The sequence below is a fragment of the Crinia signifera genome, chromosome 2 (assembly GCF_055691185.1).
Source record: "Crinia signifera chromosome 2, ASM5569118v1, whole genome shotgun sequence".
NCBI classification, from domain to species: Eukaryota; Metazoa; Chordata; class Amphibia; order Anura; family Myobatrachidae; genus Crinia; species Crinia signifera.
The window spans coordinates 48092850-48112846 of record NC_139218.1 but is presented as its reverse complement, the minus strand read 5'-3'; the positions used below and the strand labels follow the sequence as shown (position 1 = coordinate 48112846).

At 45.3% G+C, this 19997-nt stretch overlaps 1 protein-coding gene across 1 annotated transcript in view; it reads right to left on the bottom strand.

Moving 5' to 3' along the window:
• The window catches only part of TOMM70 (translocase of outer mitochondrial membrane 70), a 40805-nt gene extending 29400 nt beyond the window's left edge, over nt 1–11405 (bottom strand). The window contains exon 1 of the mRNA XM_083171992.1: nt 11082–11405. Within this exon, the coding sequence (XP_083028118.1) occupies nt 11082–11309 (228 nt within the window). The 5' untranslated portion in view covers nt 11310–11405. The remainder of the gene's footprint in view (nt 1–11081) is intronic.
• Between the last annotated feature and the right edge of the window lie 8592 nt (nt 11406–19997).

Sequence of the window (19997 nt, the reverse complement as noted above, 5' to 3'; positions counted from 1 at the left end):
TATGCCTCATTGAGCACGTGCAGTGATTTCCCCATTCACTTGGATGCTAGATAATCTCTCTCACCGGAATAAAGGTCCTCTACATGCTGCAATTTTGATAAATTAATTGACCACTAACAAATCAGCTGTCAGGAAGAATGATATACGTGGTTGGATAAAAGATGAATCATGTGTAGTCACCTGGCCACAGTAATGGTGCTTTGGGAGATGCGATATATATATATATATATATATATATATATATATATATATATATATATATATATATATATATATATATATATGTGCAAGTATTAAGCAAAAGAGTGGACAGGTATAACAAAACAGCAAGGTAAAAGTCATCAGGGATTTTTTTGTTGTATTCCGATTAACCTGCATTGGACAGTCTCACTCTTAGGCCCTTATTCAGATCTGATCGCAGTACAAATTTGTTCTCAAAATGGGCAAAACCATGTTCACTACAGGTGGGGCAGATGTAACATGTGCAGAGAGCAAATTAAATTTGGGTGGGGTGTGCTAAAACGGAGATGTAATTGCAGGTTAAAAATAATGCTGCCAGTATTTACCCTGCACAGAAACAAAATAACTCCCTCAAATATAACTCTCTCTATACATGTTACATCTGCCCCCCTGCAGTGCACATGGTTTTGCCTATTTTGAGAACAAATTTGTACTGCGATCAGATCTGAATAAGGGCCTTAATGAATGAATGGCAGCATATCAGATGCAGCAAGGCTTGGGAACTCTGAGAACACTGAAGACAATGTGCAGGGCAAGTTAATCGGAATACACAATCACGCAAGGGGTATAAGTACCCAGACTTGGGATCATACTGCTACAGCTTTGATAAAGTTGTTTGTGAAAACGAAACGCATCAGAGGTACAGAAGTATACAATTTTGAATTTGGGACACTATAAATCTGCAACCCAGGTTAAACCAGCTCTTCTCTGCACCAGCTGGGAGTTTTTACCCTCCCCCTCATCCACCTTTGCTTGGAGAATTTTGCCTTTTTCTATGGAACTTGCACTAAACTGGATCTATAAACATCCGCAACCTGGTGAGGCTGCTATCTTCCAAACATGAGCACCATCCTCCAGCGGTAATCAATTATCAACAATGATTCCAGCTGCGATGTATACCTTTAAAGTTGATATAGAGCTACAAAAAGGTAGGCCTCTACGTCTAAGAGGAACTTGAGCAACATCTAAGCAAGCAGTACAACGATATCATCATTAAAATCCAGCCTCTTTTGTGTCCATGAAATACTCCGGTTTGATTTTATATTTATTTTTAGAATTGCAATTTTATTGTGTACTAATCTTAAGTTATGCTTATGCAATTCTTGTTCCACCTACCCTTACCAACCACAGCAGGGCAAAAGCTGCTGCAGAGCAGCCAGAGCAGGTATCCAACTATCCACCTACCCTACCCAACCACAGCAGGGCAAAAGCTGCTGCAGCCAGAGCAGGTCTCCAACTATCCACCTACCCTTCCCAACCACAGCAGTGCAAAAGCTGCTGACGAGCAGCCAGAGCAGGTCTCCAACTATCCACCTAGCCTTCTCAACCACAGCAGGGTAGGAGCTGCTGCAGCCAGAGCAGGTCTCCAATTATGCACCTAGCCTTCCCAACCACAGCAGAGCAGAAGCTGCGGCAGCCAGAGCAGGTCTCCAACTATCCACCTAGCCTTCCCAACCACAGCAGAGCAGAAGCTGCTGACGAGCAGGTCTCCAACTATCCACCTACCCTACCCAACCACAGCAGAGCAGAAGCTTCGGCAGCCAGAGCAGGTCTCCAACTATCCACCTAGCCTTCCCAACCACAGCAGAGCAGAAGCTGCGGCAGCCAGAGCAGGTCTCCAACTATCCACCTAGCCTTCCCAACCACAGCAGAGCAGAAGCTGCTGACGAGCAGGTCTCCAACTATCCAGCTACCCTACCCAACCACAGCAGAGCAGAAGCTGCGGCAGCCAGAGCAGGTCTCCAACTATCCACCTAGCCTTCCCAACCACAGCAGAGCAGAAGCTGCGGCAGCCAGAGCAGGTCTCCAACTATCCACCTAGCCTTCCCAACCACAGCAGAGCAGAAGCTGCTGATGAGCAGGTCTCCAACTATCCACCTAGCCTTCCCAACCACAGCAGGGTAGGAGCTGCTGCAGCAGGTACAGAAGATCTTGAAAACCCTCAATAAATAAGCAAACAATTAAGTGACAAAAAACTGACTGGGGATCAATCTCACACGGATTTCACAATGATATCTACAGTGTTCGATTTACAAATCACTCTGGCGATGAGTCGCTTATTAATTTCAGTTTGTCAAAAGTTTTGTAAAGTGAAAATGTTTTTTATTTAATGTACCCTTATAGGGTCCACTTAGGGGAGGCTGTTTATTGTGTTATATTCAGAAAGTCATAAGCGTTCCAACGACATATCACAATGCATGGAAACAGGAATAGCATGGACCCTTATGACAGCACCCTGAAGGGCTCCTCCGATTAAACTCATTTTTGAACTTAGATTGTCCTTTATGATGATATGATAGTGTGCGAAGTTTGAAGACGATTAGTTAAAGCGTTCGAGAGCTATCCTAGAACATCCATACACACACACACACACAGAGTTCAATTATACTTACCATATATACTCGAGTATAAGCCTACTTTTTCAGAACATTTTTTATGCTGAAAAAGCCCTCCCTCGGCTTATACTCGATTGAGGGTCCCACTTGAGTCAATAAGTTTTCCCAGGTTTTTGTTGTAAAATTAGGTGCCTCAGCTTATATTCGGGTCGACTTATACTCGAGTATATACGGTATTTAGATTAATAATTAAGGTATATCTATGCCAACTGATCCAACAATACATATTTATTAGTGCTAATCCAACCTTCCGCTCCTGAATACATACATTGTGAACAGAACTGGAGTAACAGTAGGACAACACTCACCATACCGGCGCATGATTTACCTTGGTAACCCCTTTTTTTGCAGCCTCAAAAATGTAGATATTTCCATAATGGAGTAATGTATTCTATTAGTTTTATTTGTTTAGTATATCCCAAACAGTAGAGGCAGTGGCTAATTCGGAGGTCTGAAAAGCTAAATGAGAAAGCGCACTCAATGGTGTCCCGAAAGGGCATGCTTACCAATCGTCAGTCCATTTGTTTTTATTTGTTGTAAACTAAACAATCATTTTACCACCTAAACTTATTTCCAATACATTATCAAGAGAAACGGTGTGTACAAAATGGTCAAAATCGATAGCAAGTGAGTGCAAATCACACCATGTTTGCCCACAACCAATCCCGATGCGCAGCCCCGCGGTATTGGAATTGGAAGTAGAAATAGACTGTGCTGCGCAGCCTATTTCTACTATCTCGGAACTAGGGCCATGCTGTTCAATGCAGCATGGCTACCGCTTCCACCGCCACACCATCCTTCCCTGCCAGCTGATGCCAGCATCCCACCACACAGTGGCCCTTATTCTGGTTCACTCGCAAAGGAAAAATTCCTGTGGACAAAACCATGTGCACTGCAGGTGGGGCAGATCTAACATGTGCAGAGAGATTTAGATTTCGGTGAGTTATTTTGCAGGAAAAATGCTGACTGCTTTATTTTTACACTGCAATATAGATCTCACCCTGAAGTACAACTCCACCCAAATCTAATCCTCCCTGCAAATGTTACATCTGCCCCACCTGCAGTGCACATGGTTTTGTCTATTTGAGAAGGAATTTGCCTTTGCGAGTGAAACAGAATTATGGCCCGTGTGTACACACAATAAGATATCTGACCAATGCATTGTAAAAGTGTCAAAGTTGTTTTGAGACTTTTTATAATCAGATTACTGTAAAGTAGCAGTGTGGATCAATTCATGTATAACCAGCAAAGCATAAAAGACTGGACTCACGCTGTTAAACCACAAACTTTGGAACAAACCGAAGTTATACCACATTCCTGAGGCCTGTTGGCATTACTAGCTGCTCACTGCACATGCTGCACAGGAGAGAACACAACAGGCAAAACGAAAGGAAATCAGAAGATCTGGTTTAACACGTTTTGGTTTTTCAAAAGGCGGTATTAGTATTTCAGCACACACCAATTAAAACGGTATAATTTTTATAAACATTAGATGTTTACATCTAATCTAAACATGTGTATTGAACTGTGGCGCTCTTTATTTGTACTGTATTCTTGTTATTTATTCAATGTTATGCCAAGCTTTGTCTCCCCGTATTGTTCCTTTGTACGGCGCTGCGAAACACTTGTGGCGCCTTATAAATAAAATTATAATAATAATAATAATCATTAGATGCAAGTCGTCATTTCTAGAACAGACGCTGTTATCTCTATGCAATTGCTGGATATATTCTACAATGCCTGTCAATGAAGGCCAACATAGCTCACATGGACACCTGAAATAGGTCGACGTGCCTAAAGTCAACATGAACGGAAGTTCAACACAAACATTAGGTCGACATGTTTTTCACCATTTCATGCCCTACCATCCACAAGGGCATGTAGGGAGAATAATGTACCACAAGCAGTGAACCATCCGAAGGGACACGGTAGACTTTGACGTTGTCCATGTCTATTATGTCGACATTTGGGCCAAAAAAAGTGAAAAACCCATGTCAACCTTTTGACTGTCGCCCTAATGCTTGTGTCGACCTTAAGCACCTCCACCTATTTCAGGTGTCAACCTAAGCCATGTCGACCCAATGACCCATATCCAACAGGAGATGGTCATGTATTTACCTACAGCATGTGTGCGGTTCTGCAGTGTGTGTTAGAAGTGCTGCAGCTTGAAGCTTCCAATTACATCACCGAATCGAATCTGCGAGCCTGCTGTCTGCGGAAATGCCCATTACAATGATTAAAGGCATCCTAAAGAATTGCTTTTTGTCATTTAGATCTACTAAAATCAATACAGAATTCTGATTTGTTTTGTGCTCTTTTGACCTCAAATGATTTCCTGTAGACTTGGTTGTAGTGAAAAGCAGCCTTCACACAGCGTCTCTGCTCCAGGAGCACCTGCAGGTCGTTTTCTGCAAAGCCTCCCATGCTGCATGAATCTCAGCAGAGGTCTACAGATACTACTTAAAAAAAATAAAAACAATAAACAAATGTAGAAGGTTGGAACTGATAAGTGTTATGTTCTCCTTAAATGACCTTATTCCTAGAGGCTCTGTGATGCAGAGTCTTGTACACCATAATCCTAATGGGCGCACCGGTTGGATACTCTCCAAACCCTAAGTAGCAAGAGCCATTAATCCACATCTTGCACTTAAGAGACTTTCAGTAAGATCGTGCTATCTGCAGCTGCACCAATGGGCTCAGCCTTTTGGCTGCAAGCACAACTGGGGGTCATGGGGCAGAAAGTGCCACTTCCATTCCCCAACCCTCCAATCAAAATGATGCCATACATTAGGCAGTCTGACTTATTTAGTACAGAAGTGTTATGCCCATTAGATTCCCCCATAAATAAGGAAAGAGAGGCCTAGATAGAGGGTTTTAGCCTGAACGTGAGAACACAGTACTAAACATTCCCTACAATGACATTATGGCCAGGCACAAACATTTCGCCACAACTCACATTCTCATTGACAGTATAAATCATTCATCTTTCCCTACCAATGCAAACGAAACAAATTTTCTTCCCATTCCTTTGAATTTATTTGGTATACATCAATATATACAACCCTAAAGCTGGGTACACATATGTACAATCGTCGGGCCGTTCTTCCAATCTGGGGGCAAACGGTCGTTCGATTGTATAGGTGTGTACGCTGTCCCAATTGCTGCTGTGCGATCGATAAACGGCCAAAAACGCTCTTGGCCGTCCACGGTCGGTCGGTCGAAGGTTCTTTGCTGCTTAATATTTCATCCGACAGGACGGCTCCATATCGGAACAAAAGTGAAGTGTGTACGCACGTTCGATCGATATGCTTGACAGTTTGACAAAGCACGGTGGTATGCTGCATTATGAGAGACCCTGTAACCCTTTGCCTGCTGTTTTAACTAATGTGTGTTTAATGCCTCACTGCCCAACACTTTAGAGGCATCACTTTAAGACATTAATCAATGTTGAAGTTTTAATAGAGTGTGCTGGAAGCTCTTTGCAGAGCACCATAACACACTATTAAAACTTCAACATTGATTAATGTCTTAAAGTGATGCCTCTAAAGTGTTGGGCAGTGAGGCATTAAAAACACATTAGTTAAAACAGCAGGCAAAGGGTTACAGGGTCTCTCATACTTCTTCTTGCGATTGTTTGGACGGGAGTACATCGGACGTCGCAAGTAAAATTGTACATATGTGTACGCGCAGAACGGTCGTATGTTTTGGACGGCCGAACGTGTATTCGGTCGATCGAACGGTCGCAAGAAAAATGAAATTGTACATATGTGTACCCAGCTTTAGTGTTCATCTGAGGTTACATTGCTGCACGGAATTATAAACCGAACACATCAATATAATCACAACCGAACATACACATGTTCAGTATTAACCAACAGTCTTTAGTAATAGCCCTCTGTAATAGTCGATAGTCTTTATCATGGTATCCAATTAGCATCTGTTTTTAAAAGCAAAAATTGGACCAGCATTTGCATGTCCATTCTCCCATGAGTTATCCCAGGTCCTGGTGACTGCTTATCCAGGGATCATGCTTCCCATTACTGGGATAAACAGTGGGTGTGAGGGCTAATAGACACCGGCATCAGGGCTAGTAAGATAGCTCCCAGAATCCCACAGCACGGCTCTTGGCAGTTATGTACTCCATTGTTCTGCGCGTACAAACAATGGAGGACATCACTAACGACACTCGGTAGTGCACATATTTAACATCATGAAAGAAAATATCGTTATTGTGCACACCCTTAAAAATAATTGTGTACACACCTTTAGGGGAGTATTCAATCCTGGGTCCCGACAGTCCCATTTTCAGCCTTCCAACTTATCGGCAGGCAGGATTCAATGTCCCCCCTGCCGATCGGCGAAAAAGGGGGCCAGCATGCAAAAGCGTTTTCGGGACACTGCTTTTAAAGTCGGGTCCGTTCTGACGATCTGTCGCTTCAATGCTGTCAGGAACTACTGTATTGAATAGGCGCCCGCCATTATTACCCCTCCGGAAATAACAGTGAGGATTTAATACCCCACTCAGACTATCTTCTACACCTTACCACATACAATGGCACCCTCGGTACCGTGCAAGCAGCTCAGTTTTACCGTTTCAGTCCAAAAGCCACCCAGTGTGTATGGGGCAGCAATGGGCGTTCCAGATTCTTCACCATCTTAGTGTCACTCTAGGATTTTTTTAGGGCAGGGTGCTGACCACCAGGCAGGGCACTTTTTTCATTCGGGAGGGCACATTTTATATTAGAAATTTACATTATAAACAAAAATATATATAAATTGCACACTGCACTAGGATTACACCCATACTCTGCTATGCCCATTACATATTTAATCATAATGCCTCTTACACATGATGGCACACACCAAAAGTTCTCAGCGACATATCAGCGCGGTGGGGGGCAGCGTAATGGTGCACAGTGCCACACACCAAAAAGACAGGGTGCATTTTCAGGTTTTCAAATGGGCAGGAGGGAACACTACCTATGCGTCCCATACACACAGCAAGCACATATCTCATCCCTCTGCATCACCTGCACACAGCGAGCACGTGTCCCATCCCTCTGCATCCTGTACACATAGCAAGCACACGCCCCATCTATCTGCATCCCATATGCATCATATGTCCCAATCCTCAGAGTATGCAGTGTACTGAACCCTCCCACCTGGTATACCACCACTGCCAGGCTAGCTTCAGGAAGGCGAGGCCACAACGCCTGAAGCACACCTCCACCGCAGGGACAATTGTGGAGGGGGTAACCCAGGATTCTTCCTCCTTATATGCTCAAAGATGGAGTAATACCTATAGGCTAGATCCTGGCTTGACCATTGTAGTACCAGTTGTTCTCATACACCTCCTCTTCCCTTGATGCTAGCACAATCTGTAAGCAGGTGCAGCCCGGCCCTGGGTGGTATAATGCCAGAGAGGTCACCCAGAAGGCACTGAGAGAGGATTATGCGCACTGCCATAATGCATGCAGAGGGCTTCCTCTGGGTGCATGTTATACACATGCACAATATCACGCCCCAACTTAGAGAATGGATGCTGGTGATAGTGTGATAACAGAAGGAGATACACTGCAGTATGAGAGGAAATAATGACTGATTTACACAAAGGGGGGACTTACACATCCTTCTTGTGTCAGGCAGCACGGCGGGCTGGAAGAGGAGGCGGGGTGGGCAGGCACCTGAGACTACACGCCACTCTCAGAGGTGAGCGGTGGGGTGCCGCTGGAACAGCTGACAGTAGCTCTCATTAGTGGAGGGGAGCGGCTGGTCTGCGCTGCGGGGTGCAGGGTGTAGCTGGTAGAGCTTACACGCTGCTCTGAGTTTAGCAGCGTGTCAGCTCTTCCAGTCACATTCCACCCCCCAGCTGCACTGACCGGCCGCTCAGTCCTGACCTCTTGATGAGCGCGGCTACCAGCCTATCAGCGGCTGATAGGCGGGGGGCACAAGGGCGCATTTTAATAGTTTCAAAAGGGGCAGGGCGCTACAATAAAGGAGAAAAACGGGCAGGGCACAGCGCCCCGTGAAATATAGCTAGAGGGAACGCTACATCTGCCACCGCTTGTCTGCTGGTATTACTAGCAGGTGAGTGATGGGGTGGACAGCTCCCAAAAGCGTCTTGCTATGAAAAGCCACCCACCTCCAGGAAAATCTTTTAGCCCAGCGATTATCCCCATCATCACGAAAACTCCCATTGTGTATGCACCTTTAATTCTTGACTGAACAAATAAAATACTTCACAAGCTCAGCACAAACAGAATTGCAGTATGTGGTTTTTAATAGGTTCAGAAATCATATGGACATCTGCCATAAACATTTCAGCTCAGCCAAAATATCAAAACATATTACAGATACATTTTGATAAACTGTATAAAAACCGATGAGCAACAACAACAACAGCAGCAGTGTCATAACCGGAGCTGAATTCTAGAATCACACAATGAATATCAGGTATGCAGACAGAGCAAATGGGAATGCATGAATGAATAGATTTGTTAGCTGCTCTGTTACACAATTCAAACCTATGGCCTGTCCCTTCTTATCAAAACCATGAGATTTACTGACCTGTCCAAGGTCACAAAGACAAAACCGTAAACTCTGCAAACTTAGGACTTGCCCAACAAGGGTTGTTTTAGTATTTGTAGCTTCTAAATGCTGGAAGCACTATATATTGAATAAGATTGGTAGTTTTTTTTATTTTACTATTTGTTAAATAAAAATGAGGGCACAATAAGGCATGACTTCGATTTCTACTCACAACCTCTTTGGTGGTAGCGGAAATTTACAAAAACGCAGCAGTTTGGAAGCGAAAACCAGGATTTTGCATAGTTATAGCCTTTCTATGCGTCTAAACCTGACCTGGGGCATGGCAAGCAAGATAATGCAGTTGAGCCGAATCGGCAGTACAATTTAACAGCTTTGGGGGAGCCCAGTACTTATTGCCAGAGGAAAAATAAACCCAAAGAATTAACCCTTAAAAAGTAATTTGGTGAGCTTTTCTCAAAAACCACAAAGACAGCGATTCAGCAATGTTCAACACTGTATTAGTGGAGTACAAAATGCCTCTAAGACAGGGGTTCCCAATCTTTTTCTAATCACGGCACCCTAGAGTATCAGAATTTTTCCAAGGCACCCCTAGGCCCCAAAAATATATATCAAACTAAGTAGATTGTGTTTATATGTGCTTCTTAGGTTCAGTTATGTGGTAAAGGGCAGGATTTGGTTCTGATTGTACACATTTTATGATTGGCAGCCACCAGCACTGGCTTTGTCCAGAAATAATTGATCATAAATACCTGGACGACCAACCCGAGGCACCCCTGCAAATGTCCCGAGGCACCCCAGGGAGCCTAGGCACACAGTTTGGGAACCACTGCTCTAAGACAAAATAACAAAAATAAACCTCACCTTATTCAGTGACCACAAAAACCTAAAAGAAATAGTGGGTCCTAACTGACCTTTTCTTGGTCCTAATGGAATAAAGCCTCCTCTCCGCTTTCCCCAAGCATGGCACATACAGAAGCCTCCTCTCCTCCACATGGCATATACTCTGAGCTGAGAGCTGGTAAGCAAACAAAGATTTGGACGCCCCTCACTGTGGGTCAGGGGGGGGGGGGGGGGGGGTGTCAATTGGCCCACTCACAAAGCAAGATAGGCATATAGTAGAAAAGACAATCTGGAAATAGGGAATGGATTTGTGGGGAAGGGGCATGGCACATAACAGTACCAATTCACATTGCACCACGCAATAGTGTCACTTGGTCACGCTGCGCCAGCTAGAGCCACTTGGATACAGTGCATCAGAAGTATACACACCATAATGCCCATCATACAACATGGGAGGTATGCGCGAGGCAACATGGGAGGTATACTGTACATGAGTGTCACATGGGAGGTATACTGTACACGAGTGGGGTGCCGGATGACACTCCGACAGTGGGGATCCCGACTCATAGAGGGAGAATACAACATGTGGCGAGCGTAGCGAGACCGCAAGAGGCTTTCTTGCGCTCACCCACGTCGGAGCACCGGCTGTCGGGATCCCCACTGTCAGAGCCTTATACCACACCGCATGAGTGTCACATGGGAGGTATTCTGTACATCAGGGTTGCCTACCTGACCCTTTCCTTCAGGGACAAAATGCTCTGTTCCTGGACTTCCCTGGTAATGTATGATTGCCATCACCTGTGGTGAAACACCTTTCCTATCAATTACCTAGCTCACTACAAGTGATGGCAATCCTACATTACCAGGGAAGCGCAGTAACAGAGCATTTTCTCCCTGTAGGAGAGGGTCAGGTAGGCAACCCTGCTGTACATGGGTGTCACATGGGAGGTATATAAGAGGCAAATGATAGGTCACCGCCCCTCACCACTCATTCTCTAGGTGCCCCATAGCCCCGTTTGAGATCCAGCTCTCCTGTGTGCCCTCCTCGCTTCTCACCATCTCCTGCGGTGGATTGGAGTCCGGGTTGGAGCGGTCCCCGCTGGGCACCGGGCTGGCTTGTCCCTCCGGCGTTCTCCTCTGGTTGTCTTTCTTCGTCGACTTGTGCCGGCTCCACAGATACAGAGCTCCGGCTCCCAGGAGCAAGGGGGCCCCCACGGCCAAGGCCAGCTTCCAGTGGGGGATCCCGGGCCCGCCTTGCGGCTCCACGGGCTTGGAGGCGGCCATGTCTAATCCGTCCCTGCGGGTGCTGCGGACACGGGGTGAGACAGAGAGGCAAGGTGCCGGAAACGCAGTGCAACCTGGGAGCCGGCAGCTCTGGGATCGTTTCCGGAATAGGAGATAACAGAAAGCGCGCTCCCCCTGCTGGTTATTAGTAGGTGCTGCAGTTCAGTGTGTGTGCACTGTGTGTGCACTGTGCATGCACTGTGCAGTGCAAATTCACTTACACTGACTGACTGTCATCCTAACCGTGCCACTTTCGTGGATTTTAGCTACATTGCTATCAAATATAACAGTATGCTCCCGCTATTTTTACGTTTACACTATTAATTACTTGCTGAATAATTACATTATTCTTTTCAAGCAAAATATGAATCTATTTCCCCAGCAACACTCCTTTGTGTCTTGCTGATCCCAAGTAAACCCAACCCTGATGGAATTTTTGCTATGTGTTGCTACGTATAAATAACTAGTATATCACCTTACTGACTCCGCCAGAGGGGCCGATTCAGGCCTGCAGACCTGGGCTGCAACTGCAGCCCGAGTGATAATCAAACAACTGTGCATGAGCATGGTACGCAATGCATATGCGCAAGCCTTGCACTCAAAATGATTGACACTCTGCGGACATTTGGGGGTTTGCCGCCTGCCTTTTCTGGGCATACCCCAGAAAACGCAGCTGTCCCCTGGCTGTTGGAAGGGAGAGCCTCCACACGGCCTTCGCAGTGCTGAGTGAGTCCAGGCTCAATCAGTGCTGCGGGCAGGGGAAAAATCATTCAATGGTGGGGGGGCGTGCATTCAGTGGGCGGTCCCATCCTACTCGCTGGGCTCCGAGCACTTGCAGCCCAGTGAGCAGGTTTAAATTGGTTAGGCCCAGAGGCTAAAATCATCCTGACCAACATAAAAGATGTATATAATCCAATTTCTCTGGATGGCTTACAATTTCTAATACCCATACACTTATTCGATTGTCTGATCGCATCTTATGGTGCCTAAAATGCCCTCTTCCAACACCCAATGTCATATGCCATCTGCGATGGCACATCGGGTGCTGGAAGAGGGCTGGCAGCGTCTATCTGAGTAGTTTAGTGCTGTGAAGGAGCGCTAGTGGGTGGCTGGGTTCAGCAGTGGCGGCAGAATGTGAAAAAAGTTTAAACACTGACCCCCTGCCCGCTAGCGCTCCTTCACAGCACCCAACTACCCAGACAGACGCCAACAGCTGTCCTTCCGGCCCCCTCTCCCTTAACCCGATGCAGCCGAAAGCGCTCCCTCTGCCCTCCACCCGCTGATTGCATTTGAGCAATCGCATGTGGTTAAAAACCATGTGTGATCGCTCCTGCAATTCAATAGATATTATGTGCAGCACATACTATCTATCGACGTGACATTCAACCGGCGGGCCCACGCATGGCATCACATGGTCCCTAAAATGTACATACAATCATTCCATTTAGCAAATGAGTGTATGTGGTCAAAATTCAAATTATTGTATGCAATATTTTATATGTAAGACACAAAAAAAGGAATTCCCGCACCAGTATTTTTTAGTTATTGTTGTTCTTCGGATTCTCCTCCCCCAGTTATTTTCCAAAATTTAGGTGAGATCAGATCTTTACCTAAAATGATCTGGGGGTGCTACCCACTACTTATAGTTATACCTATACACCCACAAAGAAAAAGAAGTATTTTATAGGGTGCACTGAGAATCAAATATTTATTGATTATTTTTCATAAAAAGTAACTTTTATTTATTCACTTAAAAAGGTCTCTTAATCAAAAGGAGACCATATGACCTTGTCTCAGAGTGAAATATTAAAAGATAGAAAATGTGATAAAGAATGAAAAGGAATGTGTACAAATTTTAAAATCAAAAGAAAAGGATGAACATGTGTATGTCAGATTATTACTCAATTCTTGGCTTGGATTGCCTTTATTTGTAGTTGCTATCTCCTATTGTTATTATATTGTAGTTACGCAAACAATTGTATTATCAGTATGGTTTATAGGATTTTACTGTAAATACAGAGGCATTGTACTGTTATCAATGTTCCTCTTGTGAGCCACGTTATCCTGTCCAGTGATATGATATTGCTCGCTGGTGGGTGGTGATTTTATACATCTGCATTAAAGTGGTACAGGGAGGACCTTTGTGAGTAAGATTTAAGGGAGGGATATCCTTTGTATGTCTGTTGTCCAATCTGCATATCCCTGTATCCGTATTTAAGCGGATTAACCGCCAGATCGGGTGCAGTTGGATACTGTAAGTTTATTTTTTAGACCTCTCCTTATAGATAGAATTAACTCTTGTCATGCAGCCCATATATATAAAGTCTCTGTTGCCCAGGAATAAGCGATATCCTCGCTGGGATCAGAGTGGCTGTATCATTATATGACAGTTGTAACTGGAGTGGTTTATACTAGCACCCCATTTGGTACTCCCCACCTCTTCTAAATACCCGGTAATAAGCGGTTTACCGCCGGGAAGTGCAGTGATAAGTATATTAAACGTTTTGTTTTATTCGTCTTTTACAGACACCCAGTTCATTTGGCTTTCAAACGTGCCTCAGATCGACACACTTTGTTTAATGTATTATTTCACATACACATATCATATACACTGAACAGTAAATATTCTATGCAGGTACAGAACAAATATAAGTCTCCCTTATTGTTGTGTCCATATATACTGTATATTTGCTTATGTGCTTTTATGTTATATGGCACACACACAACACACTTTTATTGTATACTGTATATATAAACATGTCCAGTTGGGATCTCAAGGTCTGTGCGTGTATACACATTATTCCCTCTCCCAACCTAGGACTACAGGGATTATGACAATCTTTGTACCTCAGCAGGATCGCGCTGTGCGCAAATCCTGGTTCAAGCAGTGTTTGTTATAGTAATTTGTAATAATGGTATTGATGCCCGCAATATTGTCTGGGGGTCCCTGTGTTTTACATACAGAGCCCGCTCTCCTTAAACGGGCTGCTAGGACAGATGCTTAGCGGTCGCATATAATGTTGCGTTGCCGCTTGTCAGGACAGGTCCTGGGTAGCACAGTGTGTGTGCTCCCGGCGCTGTCTATCTGTGCTGATCCCGGGCGGCACCTTAATGTGCTCCCGGCAGTATCACACTCTGCGGTCGCACAGAATTTTGCGCCGCTGTCTAGTGATGCAGGTCCCGGGTGACACTATGTCAGTGCTCCCGGCGTTCACTGCACGCTCGTGCCGCTAATGGCTTAGGTCACAGATTTAGTGCATACTGTACATCTAGCAATAAACTAAACACTGCTCATAGCTCACGTAATTAATATCCTATATAATGCAGCTACAATAGCTAACTACACACATTCATCCTATTCTAACTACCAACGACCGTTTCACTAAAGCTTCCTCAAGGTATCAACCCGTCTATTCTCCTGGACGGGTTTAAATCCCCCGCCTTCCTTTCTGATTGGATGGGTGTCACTTGTTCATTCTCATGTGGATATTCCCCCTCTCGGGTTACGATGTATGGAATGGATTTCTAATATCCAACAGAAAACATATTAGAAATCCATTCCATACATAGTAACCCGAGAGGGGGAATATCCACATGAGAATGAACAAGTGACACCCATCCAATCAGAAAGGAAGGCGGGGGATTTAAACCCGTCCAGGAGAATAGACGGGTTGATACCTTGAGGAAGCTTTAGTGAAACGGTCGTTGGTAGTTAGAATAGGATGAATGTGTGTAGTTAGCTATTGTAGCTGCATTATATAGGATATTAATTACGTGAGCTACGAGCAGTGTTTAGTTTATTGCTAGATGTACAGTATGCACTAAATCTGTGACCTAAGCCATTAGCGGCACGAGCGTGCAGTGAACGCCGGGAGCACTGACATAGTGTCACCCGGGACCTGCATCACTAGACAGCGGCGCAAAATTCTGTGCGACCGCAGAGTGTGATACTGCCGGGAGCACATTAAGGTGCCGCCCGGGATCAGCACAGATAGACAGCGCCGGGAGCACACACACTGTGCTACCCAGGACCTGTCCTGACAAGCGGCAACGCAACATTATATGCAACCGCTAAGCATCTGTCCTAGCAGCCCGTTTAAGGAGAGCGGGCTCTGTATGTAAAACACAGGGACCCCCAGACAATATTGCGGGCATCAATTACATTATTACAAATTACTATAACAAACACTGCTTGAACCAGGATTTGCGCACAGCGCGATCCTGCTGAGGTACAAAGATTGTCATAATCCCTGTAGTCCTAGGTTGGGAGAGGGAATAATGTTTATACACGCACAGACCTTGAGATCCCAACTGGACATGTATATATATATACAATAAAAGTGTGTTGTGTGTGTGCCATATAACATAAAAGCACATAAGCAAATATACAGTATATATGGACACAACAATAAGGGAGACTTATATTTGTTCTGTACCTGCATAGAATATTTACTGTTCAGTGTATATGATATGTGTATGTGAAATAATACATTAAACAAAGTGTGTCGATCTGAGGCACGTTTGAAAGCCAAATGAACTGGGTGTCTGTAAAAGACGAATAAAACAAAACGTTTAATATACTTATCACTGCACTTCCCGGCGGTAAACCGCTTATTACCGGGTATTTAGAAGAGGTGGGGAGTACCAAATGGGGTGCTAGTATAAACCACTCCAGTTACAACTGTCATATAGGCCCTTATTCTGATCGGTGCGGATTTTACCGCATGCGGACGTCCCGCCGATGTTGATCGTCTGCGCATGTGCAGAGGTCACTCTGCGCATGTGCAGGCGATTTCGCCGCACGTATTCTTTATACGCCGCACAGGGGGCGTAGAGGGGCGTGAGGGGCTACTTAGCCTCATTACCCTATGCATACGCCCCGCGTTTCATGGGCGTTCCCATGCAAACGCGGGGCGTATGCATGGTAATGAGGCCGTGACGCGTGTGTAGGGGGCGGGCATCTGACATCGCCGGATGTCAGCTGCCCGCCCCCATACATGATTTCACACGGACAAGTGGCCGTGTGGTCTTGTGTGGCGGGACCTGGTGGAGCGTGCGGCCCTGCATTCGATGTTCGGCGACCATCGAATGCAGGGGCTGCTCCCAAGACGGAGGAGGCGTATCCCCGTCCAATTTGATGCGGATCGCCACATATCCGCGTACGGACGGAGGTGGCGATCCGTATGGAAGGCGGGGATTCGCCTGCACGGACATGACCGCATATTTCTGATCGGGCCGCACCGATCAGAATAAGGCCCATAATGATACAGCCACTCTGATCCCAGCGAGGATATCGCTTATTCCTGGGCAACAGAGACTTTATATATATGGGCTGCATGGCAAGAGTTAATTCTATCTATAAGGAGAGGTCTAAAAAATAAACTTACAGTATCCAACTGCACCCGATCTGGCGGTTAATCTGCTTAAATACGGATACAGGGATATGCAGATTGGACAACAGACATACAAAGGATATCCCTCCCTTAAATCTTACTCACAAAGGTCCTCCCTGTACCACTTTAATGCAGATGTATAAAATCACCACCCACCAGCGAGCAATATCATATCACTGGACAGGATAACGTGGCTCACAAGAGGAACATTGATAACAGTACAATGCCTCTGTATTTACAGTAAAATCCTATAAACCATACTGATAATACAATTGTTTGCGTAACTACAATATAATAACAATAGGAGATAGCAACTACAAATAAAGGCAATCCAAGCCAAGAATTGAGTAATAATCTGACATACACATGTTCATCCTTTTCTTTTGATTTTAAAATTTGTACACATTCCTTTTCATTCTTTATCACATTTTCTATCTTTTAATATTTCACTCTGAGACAAGGTCATATGGTCTCCTTTTGATTAAGAGACCTTTTTAAGTGAATAAATAAAAGTTACTTTTTATGAAAAATAATCAATAAATATTTGATTCTCAGTGCACCCTATAAAATACTTCTTTTTCTTTGTGGGTGTATAAATATTTTATATGTGTATGGGACAGATTGTCCCACTGTCACCTCATGATTGTGACTGCCAGGACCAATCTGCAGTCACATGAAAGCACTCCAATCAGCTGCCACAGAGGGGCATATACAGCTCAGGGCCTTGAAGAATTGTCTACCTCCTGTGAGAGAGAGAGGCTGGTTTCTAGGCTGTAGGTTACTGGACCCCAGAGTTACCTTCTCCTGTTGCAGCTGCTTATCCCTGGCCTTCCATCGCCTGCCTGGTATTCTGCGATTACTACCTTCCGCTACCAGAGTTTACATCAGTTACCACATAGCGGCATAGGACACAGAACCATCAGTTTCCAGACCAACCCAGATCCATCGGCTCACAGACCGTCCCAGAGCCATCGGTTCCCAGAGAAACCCAGAGCCATCGGTTCCCAGACAAATCCAGAGCCATCGGTTCCCAGACAAACCCAGAGCCATCGATTCCTAGACCGTCCCAGTGCCATCCGTTCCCAGACTGACCCAGAGCCTTCGGTTCCCAGACTGACCTCTGTACCATCGATACCTACCAAGCAGTACTCGGTTAGTTTGGTATAGACTTACATTTATCCACGAACGGAGAAAAAAATAATTCGATGGTCAGTGACTATCAAATGATTTTTTATCTGGGCGGCAGCATGTGAGGTGATGTGTTCTTGCACACATCCCCTCGCATGCTAGAGTGGGGGTTCAGCAGGGCTGCACTTACCTGTTTGCTAGGCAGCGAGTATACACAGCCTAGCGAGCAGGTCTGAACAGGCCCTATGTGTATATTAAGCATAAATGCATTTTGTGTTTAGCGGCGGGTCCCAGGGCCATCCCTAAGGTTATCTCATTATGTGTATGCACATATTTCTTCTGGGACAGTAGGTAGTGCATCATTGCCGTCTCTCTTTGTTATGATAGCATTCTCACTTATCCCATTCTCTACAAATCCTCCATGTTTATTATGTTATGAAGTCTGATCTGATCACAGTTATACCCCTTTACCACTGCAGGTCTTAAATGGTAAATTGCCATTTTTTTCCCATCTCTAAACGTTTAAGGCTGCAGTGGGAAAGCGCCAGAGTTGATTTACCGGTTAAAGATAACCGGTATTTCAACCAGTTTAAAAAGCAGAGTCCTACACGTTTCAGAGCCGTGTTTTCTGCAGTGAGAATGCCTCTTAAACGGTATTTAGTGATAACAACAGATTACAGACCTGTGATAGGCTGTTGCCAGCGTTCTGACACTCCCCACAACCAGGAAGTTTGTGGGGAGAATATTTAGAAGAGAGCAGCGTGTTGAAAGGATTAAATGGGTTCACTGTGATGTGAATGGTTCTTAAACGGTATTTAAAACGGTAATCTACTGCAATGTGAAGGCTAATACCGTTTTAAATACCGTTTAAAAATACCGGTTCTTTAAATGACTTGGCAGTGGGAAAGCAGCATAAAGTTGATTCAACTATCTTGATCTGTGTGCCTCATTCATAAGCATATCCTGCAACATGAAGCAGCCGCGTACAGTACTGGCAGCTGAGTACATTTTATACCGCAGTCAATTATGCTTTATTAGCGGACTTTGAAATGTAGGGCTAAAGTCCAGATCTCATCCTGTGCTCGCTGTAGTCTTGCATGTTGTGGTTCCTTATGTTTAACTCTTGTATATCTTAAAATAACTTTCCTTTGGGGCCGATTCAGCCCCGTTCGTTAGATTCCAAATTCTGCCCAGTTTTCGATGGTGGGGGTCTGCGCATGTGCAACCCCCCTGTGCTAACGCCTTTGGCGAGTATTACACGCACCGTGGCATTCACTCAGTAAGGTTGGAAGGGACCGGCAGGTGTGGTGATGCCTGCTTGGGGCAGAAGGCTGGAAAAATCATTAGATGGTGGGTGACCTTCGAAAGATTTCTCCTCTTAGCAGCCGCATGAGAGGTGATGTGCTACCGTACTCACATGTTACAGAGGAGATTCACTTGGAGGGGGGCATTTGGCAGGGCGGCGGGTGGTGTTTACCTGTTCGCTAGCTCACACAGCCGCTGGCCATGCCCCCACAGCGGCCAAATGGGGACGTGGCCATGTCCCCTTGTCACTAGGCCATGCCCCCCAAATTCCGGCCTTGCAGCTTTCATCAGTTAAAGGAAAAAATGCCCGTGTGCACCCATTATCGATATGCCATACTTCTGCCATGGGTGAGTTGCTTTATAGAACGTGCTTTGAAAATAGTACACACACCCTTTAATGGATGCTCACCACATGTAACCCTGCTGAAGTTAAGCAGATTTATGGAGGCTGTCCAATTATGTAACATAACTACTGAGGTAACTGCTCTGGTGATTTCAGTAATGGTGACATTTACAATCCACTTAGGGCCTGATTCTGGTTCACTCACAAAAGCAAATGATCTCTCTAATGGACAAATCCATGTGCACTGCAGGTGGGGCAGATGTAACATGTGCAGAGTTAGATCAGGGTTGCCAACCCTCCCAGAATGGCCGGGAGGATCCCCCTCCAGGCCCCCCGGAAAGGTGGGCAACCCTCTCCCCCCCGCCCCACCTCATGTAACTGGTGGCGGAAGCTTTAAATTGCCGCGACTCACGGCTTTTCGGCGAAAGGGGCGGGCTAAATATGCAAATCGCACTTATTGCGGTATTTGCATTACTGGGGGCAGGGACTGATGATGTTTCGATCAGGCCCCGCCCCCAG